Source organism: Lynx canadensis, chromosome A1 (assembly GCF_007474595.2).
Source record: "Lynx canadensis isolate LIC74 chromosome A1, mLynCan4.pri.v2, whole genome shotgun sequence".
Lineage (NCBI taxonomy): Eukaryota > Metazoa > Chordata > Mammalia > Carnivora > Felidae > Lynx > Lynx canadensis.
Genome location: NC_044303.2, coordinates 129,219,635 through 129,244,947, shown reverse-complemented (window position 1 = coordinate 129,244,947; position 25,313 = coordinate 129,219,635). Strand labels below are relative to the sequence as shown.

General features: G+C 43.2%; 1 protein-coding gene across 1 annotated transcript in view; it reads right to left on the bottom strand.

Moving 5' to 3' along the window:
* Nucleotides 1-20,505, bottom strand: part of ZSWIM6 (zinc finger SWIM-type containing 6) — a 198,999-nt gene extending 178,494 nt beyond the window's left edge. Inside the window, exon 1 of the mRNA XM_030321626.1 lies at nt 19,843-20,505. Within this exon, the coding sequence (XP_030177486.1) occupies nt 19,843-20,500 (658 nt within the window). The 5' untranslated portion in view covers nt 20,501-20,505. The remainder of the gene's footprint in view (nt 1-19,842) is intronic.
* Between the last annotated feature and the right edge of the window lie 4,808 nt (nt 20,506-25,313).

The window sequence follows — 25,313 nt, the reverse complement described above, 5'->3', positions numbered from 1 at the left end:
GGGAGCCAATTCTGCATGGTGTCACAGACCAAGAAGGTCTCTCAATGGCTTCTTTGGTGCACATACAGGAAGACAAGCTGCCTGCAGCAACACGTGAAAAGAAGGTAGTACAGTGAAAAGACCCCACTTGAGATGTAGGAGGCCTGAGTGTCCTGGTCTGGCACAGACTGGCTGAGGGCTCCTGGACATGTGACTTAGCATCTCATATCTCAGTTTCCACAGTCACGAATGAAGCGAATACCTTCTTCTCAAAGTTGTTATGACAGCTGGAGATCATGCCTGCAGAGCACTAAAACCAGTACCGAAAAAGTGGTAGATGTTCTGATGCTGCAACTACATAGAGGAGTGAACGAATACAAGTTTCAAATTAGAGCTGACCCCCTCCACCACGCCAAACAAGGTGATGAAAAAAGTTCAAGTTTGTCCAAGATCACTTTAATGGGACAAAAATACCTTTATGCAGTAGATATGCAATTGATAGGTCTTCCATGCATCATTCCAGCCTATTCCTTTTGAGTTGAACTAACATGAAGATTCCAAGATTAACATGACCAAAAAATAGACTGGAAAAAACAGAGGTTCAAGCACAAGCAAGAATGCACAGAATAATAAACAGAAAAAAAAAAATGCTGCATAAAGACCTGCTATGTGGCCCACAGTGACCCTGCACATGAGCTCTCTCCAGAGCCAGTGCCCTGCCCATCAAGATGAAACACAACTGCCTGTTCAAGAGAACTGACAAAAAAAGGAAACAAGAAGTGACCCACACGTGGGCAAGAGAATCTCCTGCTCTAACCGCATGCCTTACCATCTACTCAAAACCTTTGGCCGTTTGGATTTTCCCAGGTGCTACATGACAAAGTAAATTTCTCAGTCATATGAACCCACATACCAGCACAAGTGACCCTGATAAAGGAGCTTCTCAAACTCTTCTAAGAAAAGTCCCTGTAATAGCAGAGACGCATGAAAATGTACCTATGGGGAATCTGGGAGTGGCCCAAAGCAGCCACAAACATACAACTGGACTGTTTTTAAAACTAACACATTCTTTGTGGCATAGGTGTGGGATGGAAGGTAGATGGAACCACTGAGTTAAAGCAGTGCCTCTTCCTGGAGAGTTAGGAAAATATTTTCAAAGTAAAACATTACTTCCTGCATCCATTTATTCAACAAACTTCTGAGAGTGGAGTACATGCAAAGGGTTGTACTAAGAACTATGGATACAAAAGTACGTACATATACATACAGACACACACGTACAATCTAATGGGGGAGACAATAAAAAAAAAAATCACACGGGAAATTGTGATTATGGTTACAAAGGAGAGAAACCTTTGCCAGATTTCTCTAAGCCAAGATGACAATTAAGGCACGAATCAGGCAAAAAGAGCATTCCAAGCAGAAAAAAGAACATGGGCAAAGGCAGCTAGCAGGGCAGCTTGGAGGCAATAGAAGGGCAAGGGAGAAAATGTGCAAGAGGCAGATGAGAGTACAGGCCAGATTATGCTAAGCCCTGCACACCCTCAAACGACCTTAAGTCCTCTGCACAAAGGGAGGCCACACACGGAGCAAATGGGCAACATCATTCTGGCTGCAATACAGATTGTAAGAGCTGATGCTTGCCTGTCCAAAGTTTATAAGCTGATCCTAATACTCTTAGAAACACATGAAGTCCACTCTTACACATGTGCATATACACAAAGAAAGCAAGAATATTCTTTGAAATAAAAAATCTCTGTGGAACATATTAGAAGTGCAGAAAGGCCATTACGTTCACTGAACAGCTAGAAAGACAGTGGGGTAAATAGGTCACATCAGCAGAGCTTTCAAGGGCAAGACTTATGAGATACTTAAAAATAGAATTGAGGAGGGGGAAAAAAACACCCAAAATGTCAGTTCATAGTAAGCTCTTAAATTTTCACTTGAAACTATTTTTCTCAACACTTGATTTGTAAATGTTTAAATCAGGAGAAAAACGGTAATCAACTCTTTTTATTGATTCCAGTTGCCAAAAGAAGGAAAGGTAGATCTCAGTACATAGTCATATGACCTGAGAAATTCAGAAGCATATCTGAAATGGAATGCTTTGTATCTTCTTCCATTCTCCACCTGCCTATGGTAAATATTCAGGGAAGCATTGAAACTAAACCCCAAGTCACTAGGCTAACCCATAAACTGTCCATTCTACTCATGAATATCACTGAATTGATATTAGACATTCCTCTTCCCATTTCCAGAAAAATTATTCTACAGTTCCATGTAAAGACAGAATTCATCAATCAATCGGGTCAAAAACAAAAGAGGCGTATGACATCAAGGCCAAGGCATACTTTGTTGACCAACATATATTCTGTTTAGGTGCACTAGATCAAGCAACATTTGCAATCATAATAAAATATTAAAAGAGATTAATCTGCAGATAGTAAAGCTTCATGTTTTAATGGTTAATGAAGCAATTTTTGAAACAATGTTTCCCCTATCTGATTACAAAATCAATACATGATTATTGCAGGGTTTTCGGGAAATAGAGAAAACCGAAGAAAATAATAATGGAGAAAATTAGGTAAATAATGGAGAAAATTAGGTAAAACGGGAACACTGCATAACAATGTATTTTCCTCCTGTGTAACTATTCAGAATTCAAGTACTTTCATGTATTCATTTCCATGTGGGTCTCTAAACAGCCTCACGATAGAGGTGACAGAGGTATAATTATTCACATTTTATAAGGAGTCAAGGAAGCCCAGAGCCAGTAAGTGATCTGCCTAAGGGTACACAGGTAGTTAAGACAAGAGCCAGCAGAGGACTCTTGTCTCCTGATGGGTTAGGCATCCCCTCTAAGCTCATGGTCATGTGATGAGCAATGACACAGTCACAGAAGTGGTCAACTGCCTGTACCTAAAATGAGAGTACCTGTGAACATCAATCTAAGGTAAGAAAATGTGCAAATAGAACTGTATCATTAATATAAACATGCTAAAATACTATGACATCAAATAAGGACAGGAAAATTAAATTTAGGATATCTCTAAATTGAAAAAAACAGTGGGGGGCAGTGAAGGCGAGACACATCAAACCAAGAGTTCGAAAATCTCTTAATTGTTTCCTTTTGAGATGACTAAAAACCCAGAGAGAAATCAAATATTTCCTATCTGAAAGAGACTGAGTGGAGTCATTGATTAAGAAGACCAGGGATAGCAAAAAGGTTTCCTTCGGTCCCAAACAACTCCTCAAACAACTTCCCTCCCTTCCTTTCTCCCTCTCCCTCTACACACACTGGAATGTGCATGTGCAGTCACATAGAGTATAATTTTAAAATGATTTCTTAATTGCTCCATCCTTTGTGAAAAACGAGGTATTTATACAACTACAGTAAGTGTACATTTTATAATTTGAACTGGAACACTTACAAGAGTGAAAGAGGGGACTGTTGATAATTATGCCAGGAAATGAGGCATAAACTAAGATTCAGTGGACTGGACAAATGGAAACACATGGTCACCCAATATCTGGACAACCCATCCCCCTCTCATGAGCCAAGCATTTGGCGTACATGTTCATTAGCAAATTATTATTCAAAAAACTGCTTGGTTATCCCATTTTAGGCAAAACTGAGTCGGAAGCAAATTCTACCTCAAGAGAAAGTCATCAGCATTTTGTAGACCAGTTTATTAATAAACCATTCCTATCAATTAGCCAATGTATTTTCACAATACGTCAGATTTTGTGGGATGTTCTGAAGTCACATGTGCTTTGCAAGTTATCTGGAAAAAAAGTAAAAAAAAAAAAAACTAATTAAATTTATTTTTGCCAGTTTCTTTAAAAAATGAAATAGCAAATAAAAGGAAAAAGCAATCTCTTAATCCCTCAAAGGCATTTGTAATTGAAAGTTATTTTCTTGGGTAACTCAAAAGTACTGTTCTATACAGGAATGCTCAAATTATTTTCTGTTTAGGACTGGAATCATCAAATAAACTGCTTTTAGAACAGCTTTTTAGCCAATGTTATTAACAAGTTAACAAGCTTAAAGAAAAAGTCCCCTCAAATAAGAAAATTGAAGAAAGAAACCTTACATCTGTGAGGTTATTTCTCTCTGTAGAAATAAGCTGATAATAATAAGCCAAGTCCTAAAAATTAAACTATCTATCTTGTGGTCATATTCCTATTCAAAATGCCTCTTAAGAGATTAAGTTACAGCAATTCAGATTCAGAAAAGCAAACAGAAATTAGGACTTGGAGGGGTTTTTTTTGTTTGTTCGTTTTGTTTTGTTTTGGTGCAAAAAGGTGATTTTATTAAAGCATGGGGACAGGACTCATAGGCAAAAAGAGGTGCACTGGGGTCACGTTGGGTAATGGAGTTTGATGGTTTTTTTTTTTTTTTTCACCTAAGAGAATTTCATAGAGGCAATCACAAAGACTGGCATAAAATCTAAGCTTATTTCATTCAAGCAACATTTCAATGTCTACTAAGTACACTGCATGAGCACTATTACTAGTTGGCTCTCCTGAATTTAAATTTCCTAGTACCTTTTTTTTTCCATCTAGCAGATACATCTTTCACACCAAAAAGGGACTTTGTATTTAAATACTCTGGGATTCTCGTCCCGAAGAAAAAGACTAAAAATAAACAATGGGCAACTCAAAATGACTCTGTAACTGTGCACGGCAGAATATTTTTACATTTGTTTGTTGGCACTTCATATTTTCAGTCATTCGATAGCCAACTGTTGCTCCCTCTATCAAAGACACAGAAATCTGCAATCCTACAAAGGATTAGATTTTCTGATTTCTCATAAATCATCTCTCATTTCCTCCAATATTTACATTAAGGATGAGTTCCACAGTTGTGTTCTCAAGCTTGGAAAAGGTCATGAATCAGGCCAGTGTCAGGCCCCACAACAACCTCGTGTAGATTTTCAGAAGGTCAACCTACTCTCAGTGGAAGAAAACCAGATTATTTAAATGTTCCCCATTTACTATATCTTTTTAAAAAACAGCAAGACAGTTCTAGATAGCTTAAGTAAGGCTTCTTAAGAGTCAAGACACAATAGAATTTTCTAGATTTGTTAAATAAGTCTTCTTGAAAGAGAATCAAAGCTCTATTCTAAATGATTAAAAAGGCAAAACTAAAAAGAGAAAACTAGTTGATCCACAATTGTTAAGGATCAAAGAGGGAAACAGCAACTCAAGGAAGTAAATTTCTTTAAACTAGCCTTTTAAAGATAGATGCAATACAAAATACATCCATAGAACTATCATAATACAGACTACCAATATACACTGAACTTTCATAGATTACCTTCTGAATTGTTAGTATTTTTAACAGGAAGAACTAGGGGAGAGGGAAAGTAAGTAAAAAATAAGTTTTTATATGACAACATAAATGTACAACCCAAAGAAATATAAATTCTTGAAATAAATACTGTATATTTGAACATGGCTACTTGAAATTGTTGTGCTTTTCTGACTTTAAGCCACCACAACTTGGCTCACCACTACCACCATTCCTTCCTAAGACCCCAACACACAAACACATACACACACACACACACACACACACACACACCGTTTAAAAAAATACAAACCATACCTTTATATGTCAAAAAACAAATTTCACAGAGGAGCACAAGAACTCAGAAGTCTCAGGATTTACCAAAAACCAAAAAACAAGCTAAACTATGAGCTACTAAGACAAATTCAGGCTTTATACACTGAATTTTTAATAAACTCATAATCACTGGCTCTTGTATCACCAATTTTTTTCTAACACATCTAAACTTATAAACTAGGAAAAAAAACTTGAAAAATCATAAATGAAACAAATTAGTATTAAAACAAATTTTTTTTTAAATCTACCCATTTTAAAATAGAAGTATTTTGCCATAAACCGTTAAAATAAGAGTTTTTTAAACTTTTTCCCACTGCAATCATCCTTATTGGAAGCAAAAATGCAATACTATTCAGTACTTTGGAATTTCCTATTTATGAAACAGCCTAGACAAAATGCTTTTTTAGTAAGCTGCTAATAGAGATTCATGAAAACTGCAAAGAAACTGCCCCAGCAAAGTTCCAATAAGGAACGTCATTTGAGCACTTTGCTCCTAAGGAGTCTAAACAGCACTAGTCAAACTACCTTCTGGGCTTTGGTTTTAATCAAGCTTGTTAGCTGACCTGGTGCGGACATCATTTACATGACTCACCTCAATAAAATATAAATTACATTAAGGATCCATAACTTAGTCACTTACATACTATCATCCAGTAAATTACAATGTTCTACGCATCATATTACTGTATATAGATAGATATATAATCGATCTAGATTAGCTATTATCTACACACACACACACACACACACACATGCACACGCACATACCCCTACAGAGACATACATAATGTTTATGGATCAATAGTCTTTTTCTAAGACACCTTTGAAATACCTACTATAACCACTAACTGCAGAAAGAAACCAAATGGTACAACTACTACACTGCATTAGAACTCAATGTACTTGTGGGATGCCTGGGTGGCTCAGTTGGTCTATAGCTTCGGCTCAGGTCATGACCTCACAGTTTTGAGTTTGAGCCCCACGTCAGGCTCTGTGCTGACAGCTCAGAGCCTGGAGCCCACTTCAGATTCTGTGTCTCCCTCTCTCTCTCTCTGCTCCTCCCCCGCTCGTGCCCTCTCTCTCTCTCTCTCTCTCTCTCTCAAAAATAAACAAACATTAAAAAAAAAATTTTTTTAAAGAATTCAATGTACTTGATAATCTATCCCCAAGACATTCTGATTATATTTCCTAATGAAATTTTTGTTTTCACCAAGTAAAAAAGTAAATTATTCTTATATCAGCAACAGCAAGCTGCCCAATTTGCTCTTATCCACAAAGAACTTGAAGATGTAAAAATGTAAATAAACTCTAAAACATCTGCCTTCTCTCAGCTATTAGATCACAAATTCACCTTTCACTAAATCCCTCTCCTAAACTTCCTTATTTCACAAAAATGAATTCAGCAGAATTCATCCAATAAGTGCCTTAAAGATAAAGTGAAGAAAAAAAAAAAAAATCAATCAGACTCTATTTGTAGTTATTTTGGCCAAAAATTCTGTGCTACTTTCAAAAGGACATCAGATCAATGAACTAAATGTTATCCTGCCATTCAAAAGACCTAAGTATATTACAGCACTACTACTCTTTGAATAATAACCATCATCTCTGGTTCTACTCATATTCACTGTAGACCATGGTAAATGGAAAATCATACCTAGCATAACCTCAAGCTCTTCTACATACCACTGTGGAAAGAATATAAACAGTTCTTACCAAAGTCCCTTCCAAAGATAAAGATTCACACTCCAACATTTTTTTTACTTTTTTCCAAAACGCATTCAAGAACAAATACAACTTACTTTTCATTTTGAGTGCAATAATCAGGTAAGTACTGAAATCCACATGTGCATCCAAAATTTAAAACTCAGTTTGCAAAGAAAATCCACATGATACTGGCTAAATCTATACAAAGACACCGATATTCCAGAAACCTAGCTGCTCCCCCTGAAAATAAATAGTAAGTTTTCTATTTGTGAAACATATTTCTACAGTATTAACCAAACCTAAACACACACAACCGAATTAGCAAAGAGAACACTGACAGCTATAGAAAAAAACAGTACATATGTTTTTTAAAAATGCCTGATGACACCTATAATTATATAAACCAATTTGGACTCTACAACTTCAACAGCAATGGCAATTTTAAAAGATGTCCCACGCCTGGGTGGCTCAGTCGGTTAAGTGTCCGACTTCTCAGGTCATGATCTCACGGTCCGTGAGTTCGAGCCCCACGTCGGGCTCTGTGCTGACCGCTCAGAGCCTGGAGCCTGTTTCAGATTCTGTGTCTCCCTCTCTCTCTGATCCTCCCCTGTTCATGCTCTGTCTCTCTCTGTCTCAAAAATAAATAAATGTTAAAAAAAAAAAAATTAAAAAAAAAAAAAGATGCCCCAGGGGCACCTGGGTGGCTCAGTCGGTTAAGCGGCCGACTTCAGCTCAGGTCATGATCTTGCAGTCCATGAGTTCGAGCCCCGCGTCGGGCTCTGTGCTGACAGCTCAGAGCCTGGAGCCTGTTTCAGATTGTGTCTCCCTCTCTCTCTCTGACTCTTCCCCGTTCATGCTCCGTCTCTGTCTCAAAAATAAATAAATGTTTAAAAAAAATTTTTTTTTAAAAAGATGCCCAAAACATATTAAATAGGTCGGGCAAATTTCACACTTCTTGGTGCCACCACAAAACCAAAATTACTGAGCAGGATATAACAATGACCCGATAGTGCAATTCTTAAATCTTCATCCTGTCTAAAATAGTTATAGTAGTATGATGACCACTGTCAAAACTCAATCTTTTCTAAAAATAAACATATATGTCCCATTTCAAAAAAGTAGAGATAAGTAGAGTATCATCGTGGAGAATATATCTGAAATTTCAGTTTGATAACTGAAAAGTTAGGTTTTTGACATTTGCCAGCAGTCCCACAACGTGCTGGCCCTGTGCCATCATGGCCCGGTGCCAGCCTGATGCAGGGCCAGGCTAAAAATAGCAGCCAAGCAGCAGCTGGAACACATAGGTCCTTGTGACCTCAGCTTTATTTCCCTAAATCAAGGGAGGTTTAAGGGGAGGAGACAACTAAAAGCAGAGAAGGAAGGGAACAGAATAAGCTCTCAGCTGGTATTTTCTACCTCTCCCAGATTTCTTGCCTTTTTTCCTACCACTCCCTCCTACTCCTCACTCCCACCACTCCATCTCCCACACTCAAGAAAGGAGGAAAGACAAGAAGGAAGTGTGGGAAGGGGAGAAAGGGAGGAAGACAGTGAAGCGCTGAAGAAGGTTCAGAGGCTCCGCCACCTCCTACTCTCAGGTTTCTCTCACTTGATTCTACCATCATCACAAACCAGCCACTGGTCATTTATTTCAGTCCTCAGGTTTGCCATGGTCTAGAGAAAGTACAAGAAAAAAAACACATAGGTGACTGGCAGGGAAGGGGCGGCCTAAAAGACAGTGTGAAGAGTACAAAATCAGAAGTGTCAAGAAGTGCTAAGAAAACAAAGTCCTAAAGAAATAATGCAAATGTATAAAAAAAGATGCTCCTTCACATACACCAATAAGATTACAAATTTCTGGTATTTGAATTTTAGGGGCTTATATTATGACAAATATTTATGAAAACCATGACCATCTTGTCTGTGGAAATTGGTTAATATCAAGCTGTAGCAAGAGCAAAGGTTGAGTATAACTTCGGCAGGCCATCACCAAGAAAGATTAACACAACACAAGAGGCTCCAGGCTCTGCCCATTACACTGAAATTATAAAACATCAATATTTCATTTATAAAAATGCTGGTCACTGTTAGCAAATATTTAACAGGTACAATGTGGCACATATAGCATTCTAAATTGTACCGATCTAATTAAGAGAATTTAAATCTTGCTTCTGTGGACTCACTCTACATGCTACCTTCTTATGCTTATTTTCAGTATAATATCTTCCATCATTAGAGATCTGACACCAATTAACAATAAAAAATGCATTAAGTAAACAAGGAGACTGGTAAATAAGGCAGGACCAGGCAGTGAGTCACCTGAATTTAAGCACATTAATTCGCTAAATGAGCTTCCAATTTATCTGATCAGTTTATTCAGTTAGTACCAGTTTAAATGTACTGACAGGTCCTACTGCATCCTTCAAATTAACATCTTTCCAATGAACTCTGCCTCTCAAAGAATATGAAATCTTTTTACCAGCCACAAGAAATAATGATTTTTAATCAAAACATTTAAAAGGGGCCTTAAAATGAGATAAATACAGAATTTCTAAATTTTACCTTGAAAAATTACCTTTGCTTCATATATACCACATTTAAATCTAACCTACAAGTTAATTCCTCTTTCAAAAGTTAAAAATGGGGGTGCCTGGGTGGCTCAGTCGGTTCAACCACCAACTCTTGATTTCAGCTCAGGTCATGATCTCACAGTTTGTGGGACTGATCCCCACATTGGCCACAGAGCCTGCTTGGGGTTCTCTCTCCCTCTCTCTCTCTCTCCCCCCACCCCACCCCCCAGGGTCCCCCACTCATGTTGCACGCATGCTCTCTCTCCCTCTCTCAAAATAAATAAACTTTTAAAAAAGTTAAAAAATGCCCAATGGAAGATGATCAAAATCACCCCACACAACCATCTTCCAAAGCTGAAATTCATTCATAAGAGAAATTTGTGAAATGCAGTTTTTCAAGTCAAATTCTAAAATACATGTTAAAATTCATAGCTGTGGGCACCTGGGTGGCTCAGATGGTGAGGCGTCCGACTTCGGCTCAGGTCCCGCTCTCATGGTTCCATTCATTCATGAGTCAGAGACCCGCATCGGGCTCACTGCTGTCAGCACAGCACAAAGCCCACTTCGAATCCTCTGTCCTCCTCTCTCTCTCTCTTTGCCCCTCCACCAATGGTGCTCCCTCTCTCAAAAATAAATATTTTTTTTCAAAAATCATAGAGTTACGGGAGCCTGGGTGACTCAGTCGGTTGAGCATCCAGCTCTTGATTTTTGGCTGTCATAATTTCATGATTCATGCATTCAAACTCCACATCGGGCTCTGCACTAATGGTACAATGCCTGTTCCAGATTCTCTCTCTCCCACCCTCAATCTGCCCCTCCCCCACTCGCGCTCACTTTCTCTGTCTCAAAATAAAATAAACCTTAAAAAAAAAAATCACAGTTGTGATAATATAAAATTCTGGCCACCATGAAAATCACTCCATAAAGTAGAAAAGACTATAATAAATCTAAAGATGAGCCCTCTAGAATAGTTAATGATGATGCATCATGGGCATTAAAATTTTTTTAATTTTTTTTTAATGTTTACTTATTTTTGAGAGAGAGACAGAATGTGAGTGGGGAGGGGCAGAAAGGGAGGGAGACACAGAATCCGAAGCAGGCTCCAGTCTCTGAGCTGTCAGCACAGAGCTGGAGACAGGGCTCGAACCCACCAACCATGAGATCGTGACCTGAGCCTAAGTCAGACCAACTAACTGGCCCAACTAACTGAGCCACCCAGGCGCCCCTCGTGGGCAGTATTACTTAGAGGGTAAGAGTACCACCCAGAGAGGCTGTGTCTGGCTCAGTAATGTACCAGTCTGTGTAAATGGGCAAAGTCACTTTCATTTTTTTCCAATACTTCAGTTTCCTCATCTGTAAAATGAGAATGATAAAAGTACCTACCTCATAGGACTGTTAAGAAATATAAAGTGCTTGGAGCAGTATCTGGCACAAGGTTAAGGGTATGAAAGTGTTAACTACGATTATTAGTAAATGTTGTTGCAGTAATATTAAAAAGCTCACCGTAAATCATGCTTCCTTCGATAAAGAAAAGCCACCCAAACAAGAGGTCTTTAGGAATTAGAGAGGTTCTGAGACCACATCAATTACATGAAAGATCCCATACATCTAGGGACTGTTTATATACTATTTACTGGCATGAGGGTAAGGAATTCTGACAAAAACACTGGAAAAGCCTACAAAAATAAGTCAAATGTAGACACTGGTTAAGTTTTCATAAATGTACTAAATTCAGAGCAGCCAAATTTCTTACTGGGTATTAACTTCTCTTGTTCTGCACAAGCATTTTAAACATTTAGTAAATTCTTTACTACATAGGTGTACAGGTATAGGAGTGCATTCATGTATATTCACACAACTGTAATGTAGTTTCATAGTTAACAGTCTAACTTCTTCAGAACTTTGGTCTCATCCTACAACCTCTACAATTTCCAAATGTCTACAAATATTTTCACACTAGCATGTATTCAGCAAGCTACAATCATTGCTTAACTGAAGCCATTAGATTTCCACCAGAAACTGAAATGCTATCTAGAAATACTTTTAGAACATTCAGTAAAATGTTAGCCAAATAATCTCTCCAACAGTCCAATCATTTTACATTCAAGAATATGCCTGGCATGGGGCATGTGGGGTGGCTCAGTTGGTTAAGCGTCTGACTCTGGATTTTGGCGCAGGTCATGATTTCAGGGTTTGTAAATTCAAGCCCTGCATCTGCCTCTGCACTGATAGCCTGGCTGGGATTCTCTCTCTCCTTCTCCAACTCTCTCTCTGCCCCTCCCTCGCTCACGCTCACCCATGCTCTCTCTCTCTCCCTCTCTCTCAAAAATACTTACTTTTGAAAGAGAGAGTAGTTCAAGCGAGGGAGGGCAGAGAGAGAGAGGGACAAAGGATCCAAAGCATGGGGATCAAACCCATGAACTGTGAGATCATGACCTGAGCTGAAGTCAGCCGATCAATCGACTGAGCCACCCAGGTGCCTCAAATAAATAAACTCAAAAAAAAAAAAAAAAAAGACTTGTCCTGGAGCCTGGAGCCTGGCTGGCTTAGTCAGTGGAGCATGCAACTCTTGATGCCAGGGTTGTGGATTCAAGCCCCACAGTGGGTGTGAAGATAACTTAAAAAGAAAAAAAAAAAAAAATCTTTAAAAAAAATAAAAAGAATTTGCAGAGTTCTGGGGGTTTGCGGAATTCACCAATCATCTCCAGCAAATTAACAGGCGGACTGAAGGGAGGAAAAACAGAAATTCAACATTTAACTTTGCAATTTATTACCCCTCTCTGGACAAACTACTCAACATGTCTGCGCCTCAGCTCTACAAGTAGATAATAACTATCATACAAACGCATTTTGTAAAAACAAAATGCTTCTCATCTGTTAGCATATTTTAAGAAGAAACAGCACAATGTATCTACACACAGGGTCACTGAAATATGCTTCGGGTAATGATACCCAAATGACACTGAGTTCATCTCCTTTTATGTGCACTTGTGAACATCAAATTAGTTACAAATACGTAAGTAAATACATGTAAATATATACAATACATATTAACTGACTCGAATCTAATTATCACTGAGGAATCCCACAAATATAAATCACTTAGCATACCCTTACCAAAGTCCACTTACTATTTGCTGAAAGTCAATCTTTAAATTTCAAATGAAAACCAGATTTTGCACTGCTTTCTCTCTAAAGCTTACTTTAACTACCTTTTCTAGATGAGAAAAATAAAAGGAAGCATCCTATTTTTAAAGAACTAAAAACCATGTTTAAAGCATATTCTTAGCAGAACACATGGCACTGAAAGCAAAAACTGCAAAGATGGGGGTTTTTTTCCTAAGCTTATTTATTTATTTTTGAGAGAGACAGAGAGAGACACAGAGCACAGGTGGGGAAGGGGCAGAGAAAGAAGGAGACACAGAATCCGAAGCAGACTTCAGGCTTTGAGCTATCAGCGGGGAGCCCCAATGCCGGGCTTGAACTTACCAAACTCACCAAACTTACAAATGCCAGATCATGACCTGAGCTTAAGTCAGATGCCCAACCAACTGAGCCACCCAGGTGCCCCTGCAAAGATATGTTTTTTAAACAAATCTAACTAACATACTTTATTTGTGAGACTGGCTAGGACTAAGAAACTAGAGTCTCCTTTCATGAGACAAGACTATGTAGTATTCTTCTCCAAATTACCATTTGAGACTGATTTTTCAAAAGGAGATGGAGAGTCTTCCTATCCACTTAAAGGAAACTGTTTATGTTTTCTAATTTACTGTAATCCCCAAACATTTACACATGTCAAAAAATTAATAAAACAAGAAAATTAAATTAGGTTTTTTTTGTTGTGAGAAAGCACTGGTCTTGAGATTATACAATAATTTGAAAGATAACTAAAAATGGTTTTGTGAGTCCCACATAGTTTATTGTCACCTAAAAAATAGTTGCCTATAATCTGCTTTGTTTCTAAGATGTTTATAGTTAACTATGATCTTTCTTTTCTAGGATATTTGTCCCCTTAAATATAACAGTTGAAGGTCAACAACAGTTCAAGTTTAATGACCACCCCTATAAAAACTGCTAACACCACAGGAGTTTTGTTTAATTTTATGTGTATGTAACAAAGCTTCTTAAAGGTACCAAATTCATTTTGAAGTATTAAAGCAAAACGGTTTTCTAACACAAAAACAGAGCATGTAATAAGCATGTGGAATTACTACAGACCCAATTGTGTAACTTTTAAAAGGGGCAGCTTTCTTAAAAGACAACATTGGTATTCTTCCATTGCCATCCTTTTCACTGAACATACTGCCCAGTGAAATCAAACATTAACTAAACCCTTAATATGAGTGTGACCAGAAAAGATGTGCTGGCCTGCTTCTTTCCAAATGAAACATTTAGAGTTAGAATTGATGGCAATTGATTACCCATTGTGAAAAGAAAAGAGGCCCAGGATAAACATCTTAAAAATCGGCCAGAACATACTTAAGACAATAATGACTTGAATTGGTCAATTAATTGCAATAATTCTTCTATTAAAGGACATGTTCCACAGTCATCCTGATGTTTCTAAAAGGAAAGGCATCAAAGTCTTTACAGAAAGGATGAAATTCAATGCACAGTTGAAATAAAATAATGGGGATGGCCTTTTCCTCCTCACCCCAAGGGTGTACTCAGAATACAACTAACTGTATGGCAAGAAATTAAAGCCTGAAGCAATAGTAAAAATGTTTGCTTAATTCAGATCTGCAATTCACCTTCCATCTTACTGAAATCTTTCGGCTACAAGTATTGTTGTTTCCTGAACACTTTAGATTTCCTCACTGGACCAATACTAGCCACCAGAGATGGAAATTCCAAGATTTCCCCACATATAATTGAAAAAATTGAAATCTTAACCTTCCTCAGAACAATGCTGAGCACATACTAAGTACTCAGATACTTTCAAAAATCAATTGTAAGCAAATCAAACATTTTAACTGGCACAGAATAAAAGAAGACATATGCAACTAGTTTCAAACTTTCTTTTGTGTACTTTTTCATTAATCAAAAGGAAGAAAACATAGGATCTAATTTTTAAATGTTCTATATTATCACTTCCCTCTTGAAAATGCTTTCAATGAAATATACTATCAACAGTAAACAAAACATCCTATTCTGAAAGTGTACCCAGAATCATACTTTCATATAACAATCTCTGGTCTATAAAGAAAACCAAAACACTCCAAGAAATGCCCACAAATTAGCCTTAAATACAGTGACTAAAAATTTTATGCAACCTAATTCTAAAACAAATTCCCTTTTACTGCCTTGCCACTCCCTAAAACAAGAAATTTTAAGTTATGAATCTACAAAGTCCATAAAAAAATGTTTACCAAAGTGTTAACAAATTCCGGGCAATATTCTTTTCTCCCAAAAGTAACCAGCAAAACAAAACAAAACAGAACAAACAAAAAAAAGCAACTCCTTTTAAAATTTATCTTCTTCCTGCCCATACTAAAGGCAAGATCCCAGTTTTGTTTAAATACTTATTTTAGGGGCGCCTGGGTGGCGCAGTCGGTTAAGCGTCCGACTTCAGCCAGGTCACGATCTCGCGGTCCGTGAGTTCGAGCCCCGCGTCGGGCTCTGGGCTGATGGCTCAGAGCCTGGAGCCTGTTTCCGATTCTGTGTCTCCCTCTCTCTCTGCCCCTCCCCCATTCATGCTCTGTCTCTCTCTGTCCCAAAAATAAATAAACGTTGAAAAAAAAAAATTTAAATACTTATTTTAAACTGATTAGTCACAAATTAAGCAAACTTGTTTGTTTCAATACAAAATCGAATGTATACCAATTTTCCGAAAGAGGACACACACACACCGCAAAACAAACAAAAAATTGAAAAACACAAGATAATTTTTCTAAGACTTTTTAATTACAAAAATGAGCGCTTCTGATCTTAGAAAAATCCAACCATAAGACAATCAAAAAATGAAAAGTAACCCCCCCCACAAAAGTACACCCATCCACTTGACTGCCCTTTTCCAAAGATAACCACTATTCATTGGTTGCTTGTGTAGCCTTCTAGAAATTTTTATGCATCTATAAGTCTATCTTTTTTGTTTTAAACAGAAATTACAGCCTACTGTATGAAGAGCTGACTTGTTTTTAAATAAAATATTCTGGTCACCTTTTCTTATCAGTATATATATTTATCTCTCTCTCTGTTTTTCACGGTTGCATAGAATTCCATAGAGTACTTCTTAACCAGTTCCCTTCAGATGGAAATTTCCACAGACTCCAGCTTTTCAGTATTACAGATACTGCAATGAGCATTGCTCAACGTACAGAACATCTTTGTGCATGAATATCAATGAACGTAGAAAATAAATTCCTAGAAATGACATAAAAAGAGAGCCAAGGAACCAGGGAGGCAGCATCTTCTCCCACCTCCTCAGCCAATTCTGCGTACTATCTACCCATCTTTTTTGTCTTCACCGATGTGGCAGAAGAACGTGGCCTGTCACCTTTACTAACAACAAGAGTGAAGACAAATTGATCATTTACATTTCTTTGTGAAATGTGTTGCCCGTGTTTTAACTAAATTATTCATCCCTCCCTTTTATTTTTTAAACTAATTTTTCAAAGTTCTCGTTAGCCTCCAACATGCTGCAAATATTTGCCCCAGTTAGCTGCTTAACTTCATTTATCACGTTTTCAGTCTTCCAAAATTTTTAGGTTTTTTTATCCAATTAAATTTGTCTGTCTTTTAATTCAAGTTATTTGTCCTTAAAATTTGAGTTCCAGGTCATAATAAGAAAGCTCTCTTTCCCAGGCAAAACTTTGGGGAATTTTTTTTACATGCCTTCTAAATTACTTCAGTGATGTCGATAATATTTACATACAAGCACCTTCAGCAATGACTCTCTCTTGATATAATATCAATCAATAAAAAATTAGCGAACTACACTTTCTCCAAAACTTCCAATAATTAACTGATGGACAGTTCTGCACCAATTAAATACCATTTACAACTACTACATCAAAGACTTAATTTTTTTCCCTTTAAATTTCTTCTTAAAATAGGAGTTTAAAAATAACTAATAAACATGTTTAGTTTCTGGGAAGTCCCAATTCATTGACCCTCAATACTTAAAAAATCTTCAACAGTGTCAAACAACTAGATTTTCCCTGCTGCATCTATAATTTAGTCATCTCTACAAAAGTCAGTGAATACTTCCTGTACAAACAAAAACTTGTAATTTTGAAATACCAGAATATTGCTTATGGTTCTATCATGGTATATGGTGTTATTTTCCATGTCACGTTCTGAAGCAAAAATGACTTCTACCTCAAATCGAAAAATTACAAAATAAGCCTCTTGTGTTAGTATACCAATTCAAACCACCACTTAAAGCTAAGTTAGATGGTTAATCTAGCCATTCTCTCTGTTCTTCATCAAGGAAAAGAAATCCTGGTCCTGAGTTTTCTATCTCACAGAGCCAGCTGCCAGGCATTTAACAGCCTTCCATCTCATAAGCTGACTGGCACAACAAGTAATACAACTTGGAAGTTAAGGAAACTGGCACAACTCAGAGGGGAAAAAAGAATATTTTCCACAATTTGTACAGCACTTGTTTAGCACGTATGTAAGTGTTTCCGAAAGGGTGGTCAACTCTTCAAGCTATGCAAACAGCATCATACGATTTCATATCAACTACTGCCAACTCCATTCAGTGGCCTCCTTCCCCTTTGGGGACTATTCAAAAAGTTACTATTTTCTTTTACAACTCACCCAGGCCTCTTCACTGATGAAAGCAGGCAAAGCCCACGCTGTGTGTCTGTCTCCTAGAGAAGATTGCATCTTTTATTTATCGCCCCTTGGCTTTATTTTCACAGTGAATTCCTGGCTTAAATGCAATCAGCCAAGAAACCCTCCCTATGTGCTCTCCTGTCATTCCTCATTGCTTGCAAGCAGAGTCAAGCACAGAAGGGGGAAAAAAAAAAAACAACACTCAACATTGCCAGCCAAGCCATAAAAATTCCCAAACTCTAGTTTGGTTATACTGAGAAACCGTGGATGTGCTTCAATCCGTTTCAACCCAGCAGGAAACGAGGGGGGGGGGTGTAAAAAAAAAAAAAAAAAGGAGGTATAACTTTAAAGAATGCTAATTAGATTTTTTTTTTTTTTAAGGATGGATAGCCTCAAAAGTTAAACCTCCTCTAGACATAAGGAGAAGATACCGAACCTAGAAAAGACAACACTGGGGGCTGCCTTTGGAAATAAATGACCATGCAGAAAATCACGTTTGCAGACTGCATTAGAATTCAAATTAACTAAAGAGAATTAAAATAAATCTAATTCTCTTTTGCGGCCCCTATCCAGACCCCCACCCGACTCCCAAAGAGAAGGATAAAAGAACGGACTATGGAAAGAAAGATTAAAAATCAGAGACAGCGATGCTTCCAACCCTCTCCCCATTCATTAGGTACCATGTTCACCACCACAATACTATTTAAAGTAGACAGCAATGCGGGGGGGGGGGGGGCAAAATATGCCGTTTGCAATCAGGAGAAAAATATGGGGGGGAGGGAGTTTCATTATAGCATTGTTCTTTTCACTCCATCCCAAACATCCCCATCTTACGGCTGAAAAAGATATCTGGCCAGAAAAAAACATTGAGGGTAGGGAGTGAAGACAGGGAAAGCTTTTAAACTCGGTATTTGAGAAAACTCTCATGGTCTGTCAGAGAAAAGGAGGGCTGTGCAGCTTTAAATCACAAGTCCTGCTCGCCTTTGTCAAATATCTTCTACTTTACAAGCTCTGAAAAGAAATAAAGAGACTCTTTTGTTTGGGTCTCCCTTTTCGGAGGATGACAGAGAACTGAAAGGGGCACAAATAAACCTGAAAACGAGAACAAAGTGCGGGGTCGCGCCCGGCTGCCAGGCGGCCGCGCCTGGAGGGACCCTGCGCGGCCGCGGAGCCCCTCTGCCTCGCGCTCCTGCCGCCGCCGGCTGCGGGCGCAAAGCCCGTAACTGCTCACCGCGGCTCGCCCCGCGCACGGCCACCGGCCACCCAGCGCCAACCAAACTCCGGCGGCAGAGGCCCCCGGGCACCGCCGGGCCCGACAGGAAAGGGAAGCGCAAGCCGTTCCTTCCCCGGCTCGCGCCCATGGACTCGGGGACGCCCTCGGGGGGAGAGATCTCTGAGGAGAGGGAGTCCAGCCCGCCGCCCCCCTCCCTCCTACGCACCAACTAGGCAGGGGAGGCGCGGGGGGAAAAGACACATTTAAATCCCCGGGCCGCCGGCAGAGCTCGCCCGGGCCAAACCAGACGCCGCAACGACCCCGGAGCGCCACGGCCGCCAGCCCGTCGGAGCCCCGAAAGGAGCGGCAGCCGAGAGGCATTAAAATGTAGTCCCCACCCCTCCAATAGAGGGGGCGGGGAGGGGGAGAGAGGAGAAAGAAAAAGGAGCGAACGGCAGACAAGGAGAGAGAGCAGGGTGAGCGCAGAGGGCGGCCCGGCCGCCGGCTCGGCCCCGGCCGGCATTGTCTGTGCGGCCCGCGCCCCCTCCCCCGCCCCGCACGGCCCCGCCACACACACCCTTCGCCGGAGCCCGGCCGTCCGCCTCCGCCTTTGTCCACAACCACCCCCCAAAAAAGGGCGAGCAGCCCTCCGGGACGTGCTCCCCGGGAGAAGGGCGGGGAACGGAGCGGGCCGGGGGCACCCGACACCCACCCCGCCAACCCCGCCGCGGGGCGAGTCCTGCTGATTCATTTCCCACTCGCGCTGGCCCGTCCGGGGAAACGGGGGCGGGGAGCGGCGAGAAGGAAATGGGCGCTCCGCTCGAGAGGACGGTTCGGGCCGGTGAGGGCATCGGGAGGGGGTGCGGACGCGCGCCCAATTGAGGGGCTGCCAGAGGAGAGGGGGCGGGCGCCCCCCGAGGGACTGACGGACGGACAGACGGCTCCGCGGCTGCCCCGTGACTCACCGACTTGCAGGACGTTGTCGACGCAGCCGCTCTCCAGCAGCGCGATGCCCCGGCGGAAGGGCAGCCGTGTCTCGTCGCCGCCGTCCGCCGCCCCGGCGGCCCCCACCGACGGGGCCCCGGCCCCAGCGGCGGCGGCGGCGGCGGCGGCAGCGGCGGCGGCGGCCGAGGTGGCGGCCGGCGAGGACGAGGAGCCGCCGCCGCCTGCGCCGCCCGCGCCGCCGCCCGCGCTGCCGGGACCGCCGCTGTCGTCGCCGGGGCCGCCCGCGGCGCCGCCGCCGGTGTTGAAGGACGAGTACATGCAGATCTCCCGCTCGCTGCGGGGAAAGGACCAGTAAACGATGCGGCGCTGCACCGGCTCCGGGATGCGCTCGAAGCGCTCTTCCACGCGCTGGAACGGCCACTTCTCCGCCACCTTGCGCGCCGCGATGTCCAGGAGCGACTCGGGGCTCTGGGTCTTACCCGGCGGCAGCAGCCCCAGCGCCGCGCCGCCCCCGCACGCCGCCGCAGCCGCACTGCCCGCCCGCTGGCCGGGCCGACAGGCAGAGCTGTAGCCGCCACCCGCTCCTCCACCGCCACTGCTGCCCCCGCCGCCACCGCCGCCGCCCGGCCGGCAGCAGAGCCGTTTCGCGGGAGGAGGCTGCTGTCCGCGCTCCGCCATGACCGCGCCGCTTCTAACCCGACAGCGGAAGTGCTGGGACCCTATAAACGGCACAAGGAAGCGCGACACGCACACGCCGCGGCGACGCCACGCTGCCATCTAGGGCCCGCCGCTCCTTGTACGGGCACGAGAGGCGGGGCCTGCTCCGTGACGTCGGGGTTGAGGCGGGGAACGGATAGGGGGACCTAGGGCCAGGGGCGGGGCCTATGCAAATCGCTGAGCTGAAACATAAATAGAGCACTCCGCGGACACGGGGGTAGCGGGGGCGGCGAGGTTGGGTGCCCGGTGGGTTGTGAGAATGTCAGGCTGCTGTGACGCGGGGGGCGGGGCTCAGGCGGGGTTCCCGCGGGAGGGGACGGGCAGCCGAGCCTGGCCTAAGGTGGGTGGGTCTCTGTGCCCCCTGCCAACTCAACTTCCCCCTCCAATTCCCTGCCGCCCTTTGATGTCCGGCAAGTGAAGACGCGCCTGGTGGGTCTAAAAGCGGAGGGAAGGGGAGTTGGCGGCGGGGGGGACTTGGGGAGAAGAGCCCGGGGAAGGGTCCGGGCTAAATGAGGGGCGGGGCCCGCGAGCCAATGCCCCACCCCCCCACCCCCGTCAGAGCCTGGCCGCCCGGGGAAAAGCCTCTGGGCGGAGGAGGCGCTTTCAAAACAAAGAAATGCGGCGTGGAACCTGAGGGACGGGGGTGGAGAGGAAGGCGGAGGAGGTGCGGCCGAGGCAGCCCCGCTGCCCGCTTCCCCTACAGTCAGCCCAGGGGAACTCCCCCCACCCCCACGCCAGCCGGGACTGCGGCGCTGGGGAAGAGGGAGGAGGCTGCGCTCGGCTGTTTTCCAGTTCACTTTTGCAGACCCGGCTAGGGAAGGAGAGCGGCCACTCAGCTGCCCCGCATGGCTGCAGTGCACCCGTCCCGGATTCCCGTGTCCGCTGTATCCCGGCGGCCGGTCTGGGAGCCGAGCCGGACAAAGTGTTCCAAAACGCGCAGAGCGCTCGGAACCTGCCCCGCAGCTCTGCGACGCGCGTCCTGAGCTGGCCGTGGCCTCCCGGCCCTAGCGCACTCTCAGCTCGGCGGGCGAGGAAGCTGGCCAGGCCGCTAGCGCGGAGCAGGGAAACTTGAACCGGCTCGCGTCGCCCCCGCGGCCGCGCCGCCGAGACCCAGCTCCAAGCTGGGTGCTCTGCTCGAGGCAGAGGGTACACCGGGGCAGTGGATTTAGCGAACACACCTTTGTGAGTACACACGCCACGGACGCGCGCACACACACACCCCACGCGCGCGCGCGCGCACAGCCCCGCCGACTGGAGACGGCGCGCCCCGGCCGCTCGGCGGCGGACGGCGGCTGCTAACGCGCTGGGTGCGCACTTAAGTCGGCCAGGCTCGGCCCCGGGTGCCCGGCTGCCAGGAACCTAGGCACTCCGGACGCTCGCCGTCCTCCCAGCCGCGATGGCTACACCCGAACGGCCCTTCCACTCGGGTAAAGGCAGCGGAGGGGGGCGGGCGAGCGAAGAGCGCTGCTCGCTGGTACGAGGGCGCCGGCGAAGGCAAAGAGGCGAGTCCCGGTCTGAACGGGGAACCCTGCGGATATTGTTCGCACTCCACAGAGCTCGGTCAAATCTGGGTCCAAGCCGCAGACTTAATTAGCGCGTTGGCGACATCCTTACTCTTCGCCCCACCTTGTTTTTACTGTAAATCGTGATACTGATACGGTCGCTATTGTGGAAGATAAACCGTATCTCCTTTGACACTTTCACGTCTTTTAAGGTTATTGGCTGGTGTTACCCACCTGCCTGCTTCATTGCCTGGGTTAAAATGAAATAGAGTGCGTCTGAATTTTAAAGAAAATCGCCCACCGAAGGCCAAGGCCCAGGGGACCTCGAACTGCCGGTCTTGGCTCTTAACTGTGGTCAGGCCTTGAGAAGACCCAGGCTGCAGGTCCCTGGGGGACGGGATGCTGGCAGACTGTCCATCGCTACCTTACTTGTTAGGAAAATTTTGATGACATAATGTTTCTATATATCTGTCTGGTATTTGGGGGTGCACCTCTCAGTGCTTAGGTAAAGGCCTGAGAAAAAAGCTGGAAGAGAATCTTTATAGGCAAATGGGAGGGGAGGGCTCTTTCCTCTAGTTATTACATTTCTGGATCTATTAAACATAAACATAATGTTTAAACTTTTGAAAAACATAGGTGATAGGAAAAAAAGTCGAAAAGTAAAATACAATTTGAGCTCTTCTCAAATACAGTCATGTGTAATATTGTGTACATTACCAAGTATTTTCATATGATACACACAGGCATGTGTAATATTGTGTACATTACCAAGTATTTTCTCAGGCATGTGTAATATTGTGTACATTACCAAGTATTTTCATATGATACACACAGAATCGCTTATCTGGAAAGTAAAAGATGACAAAACAGGTGCCCCTAGACAGGGTAAGTGATTTATTCAGGGTCATAGGATGTGTTAGTGGAAGACATTAATTTATATTGAACAGAAAAATAGACACTTTGGAGGTGCCTAACTTTAGAGATCTCAATTTTGTAATGAACCAAAGAGACTAGATTTAAGGCATCATCCTACGTTGGAGGGATCTAGTTTAATTTAAAAAAAGAATCCAGAGCCACCAGCTCCTCTCAGTTTTCCCTTCTGCAGTAGCTTAAGCTGAAACCACTCTCCCTCTTGAATTGCTCTCCCCTGGTTTCCCTGACACTTTACTGTGGCTCCATCATCTCCAACTCATCTTTCTCTGCTTTGTCTTTGGTTTTCTCCTTCTCCAAACTCTTTAACATATAATACCCTTCCTTACAGCCTATCCTCGTCCTCTTCTGCATTTTTGGTGACCTGCCCCTCGTAGAGTTTCCACCATTCCCATCCCCTAGTAACGGTCTCTGCTTCAGCTCACTTCTTTCTTCCTGGTGCCCGTGGCCACCTCAAATCCAGAGTACCACCTTTCCCTGGAAACCAGGATCTCTTCCTTCCCCTAGACTGGCATTACTGTTGCCGCCTGTTACAGGCCCCCAAGCTTTATGTCTCTTTTCCTTTTCCTGCGACTCCCATGTAGGCTTACTTGCTGTGTTGTCTATCCCAGTCCCTCTTGCTGCTCAATTATTCCGCCTCTTCACTCTGCAGGGCCTCCTCACTGGTATGTCTGTATAACCTTTCCTCCTCCAAATCCTCCTCCACCCAGCTGTTGTGCTTCCTCAAGTACAGTTCTGACTGTGTCACCCTCCTGCTCAAGTTCTTTTAAATGGCTCCGTGCTGCCTATTGGCAGAAGACCAAACTCAGATACGATCTTGACCAAACCCAGCTTTCCAGCCTCATCTCCCATAAAAGCCAATAGCACTTCGAGCTCCCCAACAGGATTTTTCTTATGCTCCAACAGGACTTCTCCCAGTTCCCCCAGAAGTCCTCCTCATTTTCCCACTCCCCACATTTGCTCAGGACAAGTCTACTGCCTATAATGTCTCTCTCTTCCCTTGCAACTTGCCAAATTCCTACCCTTCTTTCAAGGACTTGCTCAAATGCCGCTTCCTCTGGGAAAACCCACCTAGAAGTGTGATCTCTCTCTTCAAGCCCTTCTAACACTTTGGATCTTTCCTATAGCATCTATACCATTCTACCTGGCATCACAGTTATGTTTACACTTGCCTGAGCCATTCGCATTCTCTCCCTTCCCCGGTTAGAAATCCTCTGAGGATTGGGATTATGCCTCAGCCATTTCTGTGGCCCCAAGTGCCCAGCACCATACTGCAAGGCTTCTACCTCCCCAGAGGTTAGCTTTACCCCTGAGCCAAGGAAGAAGTAAGTCACCATATGTTATCATTGGTTGGTACTGGGCCAGCTCTAGTTGTGGGGATATTTACAGTGTTTTCCTGGTGTTCATAGAATTCGTTACTAAATTACTTATAATTACCCTTTTCAAACAGGACCCTACCCCAGGGACTAAATCAGGACTAGAGGCCCCTGATTATGCTCCAATATTTGCCATTAGGCAATGGTAAGAAATAAAAGTACAAAACGTCTACAGCTTCCCAAATGCTGTGACTCATCATATCACATCACATATCACATCGGCCAGTGTGGTCAGGGGCTAGGCTGACAGGCAAACTTCATTAACAGGACTCCCAGGAACTAAACTGAGAGCCTCAAGGAAGAGACACTCCCTCCCCCAGCACCAAATCTAGCACCTGCTCTGTGTACTTGGATGCCTACATGGATGTATGGCAAAGGAATTTATTTGAAAGGGGCAGTAGAGTCCTATCCAAAGACCTAGCATGGCACCCTTACCCAGGTAAATTTCTAATTTAAAAATGAAAAATTTGAGGTGCCTGGGGGTTCAATCGGCTAAGCATCTGACTCTTGATTTTGGCTCAGGTCACACTCTCACAGTTCGTGAGAGCAAGCACCTTGTCAGGCTCTGCACTGACTGTGTGGAGCCTGCTTGAGATTCTCTCTCTCTGCCCCTCCCCTGCTTGCTCAAGTGCACTCTTACGCTCGTGCTCTCTCAAAACAAACATTTAAAAAAGTGAAAAAATTGAGTTAAATTCAATAGAGATTTATCAAATTCCTGGAGTAGTGGTTTTCAAAGAGAGAACGCTTAGAGTGCACCTGAACATAATGCTGGAGCTGGGAACCATATATTGACCATCAGTCACTCCCCACATAAGGCTTCTTTACACCCAAGTTTGAAAACTACTCTTTAGTGGCAAGAACTTCACACAGTCCAGTGCTTAGAAGGAAGACTCCAGAAAGAAAAAATGACATTGCCTCATCATTATTGCTAGTCATCTCAGCTAATCGAGGGAATAAGTTACAATC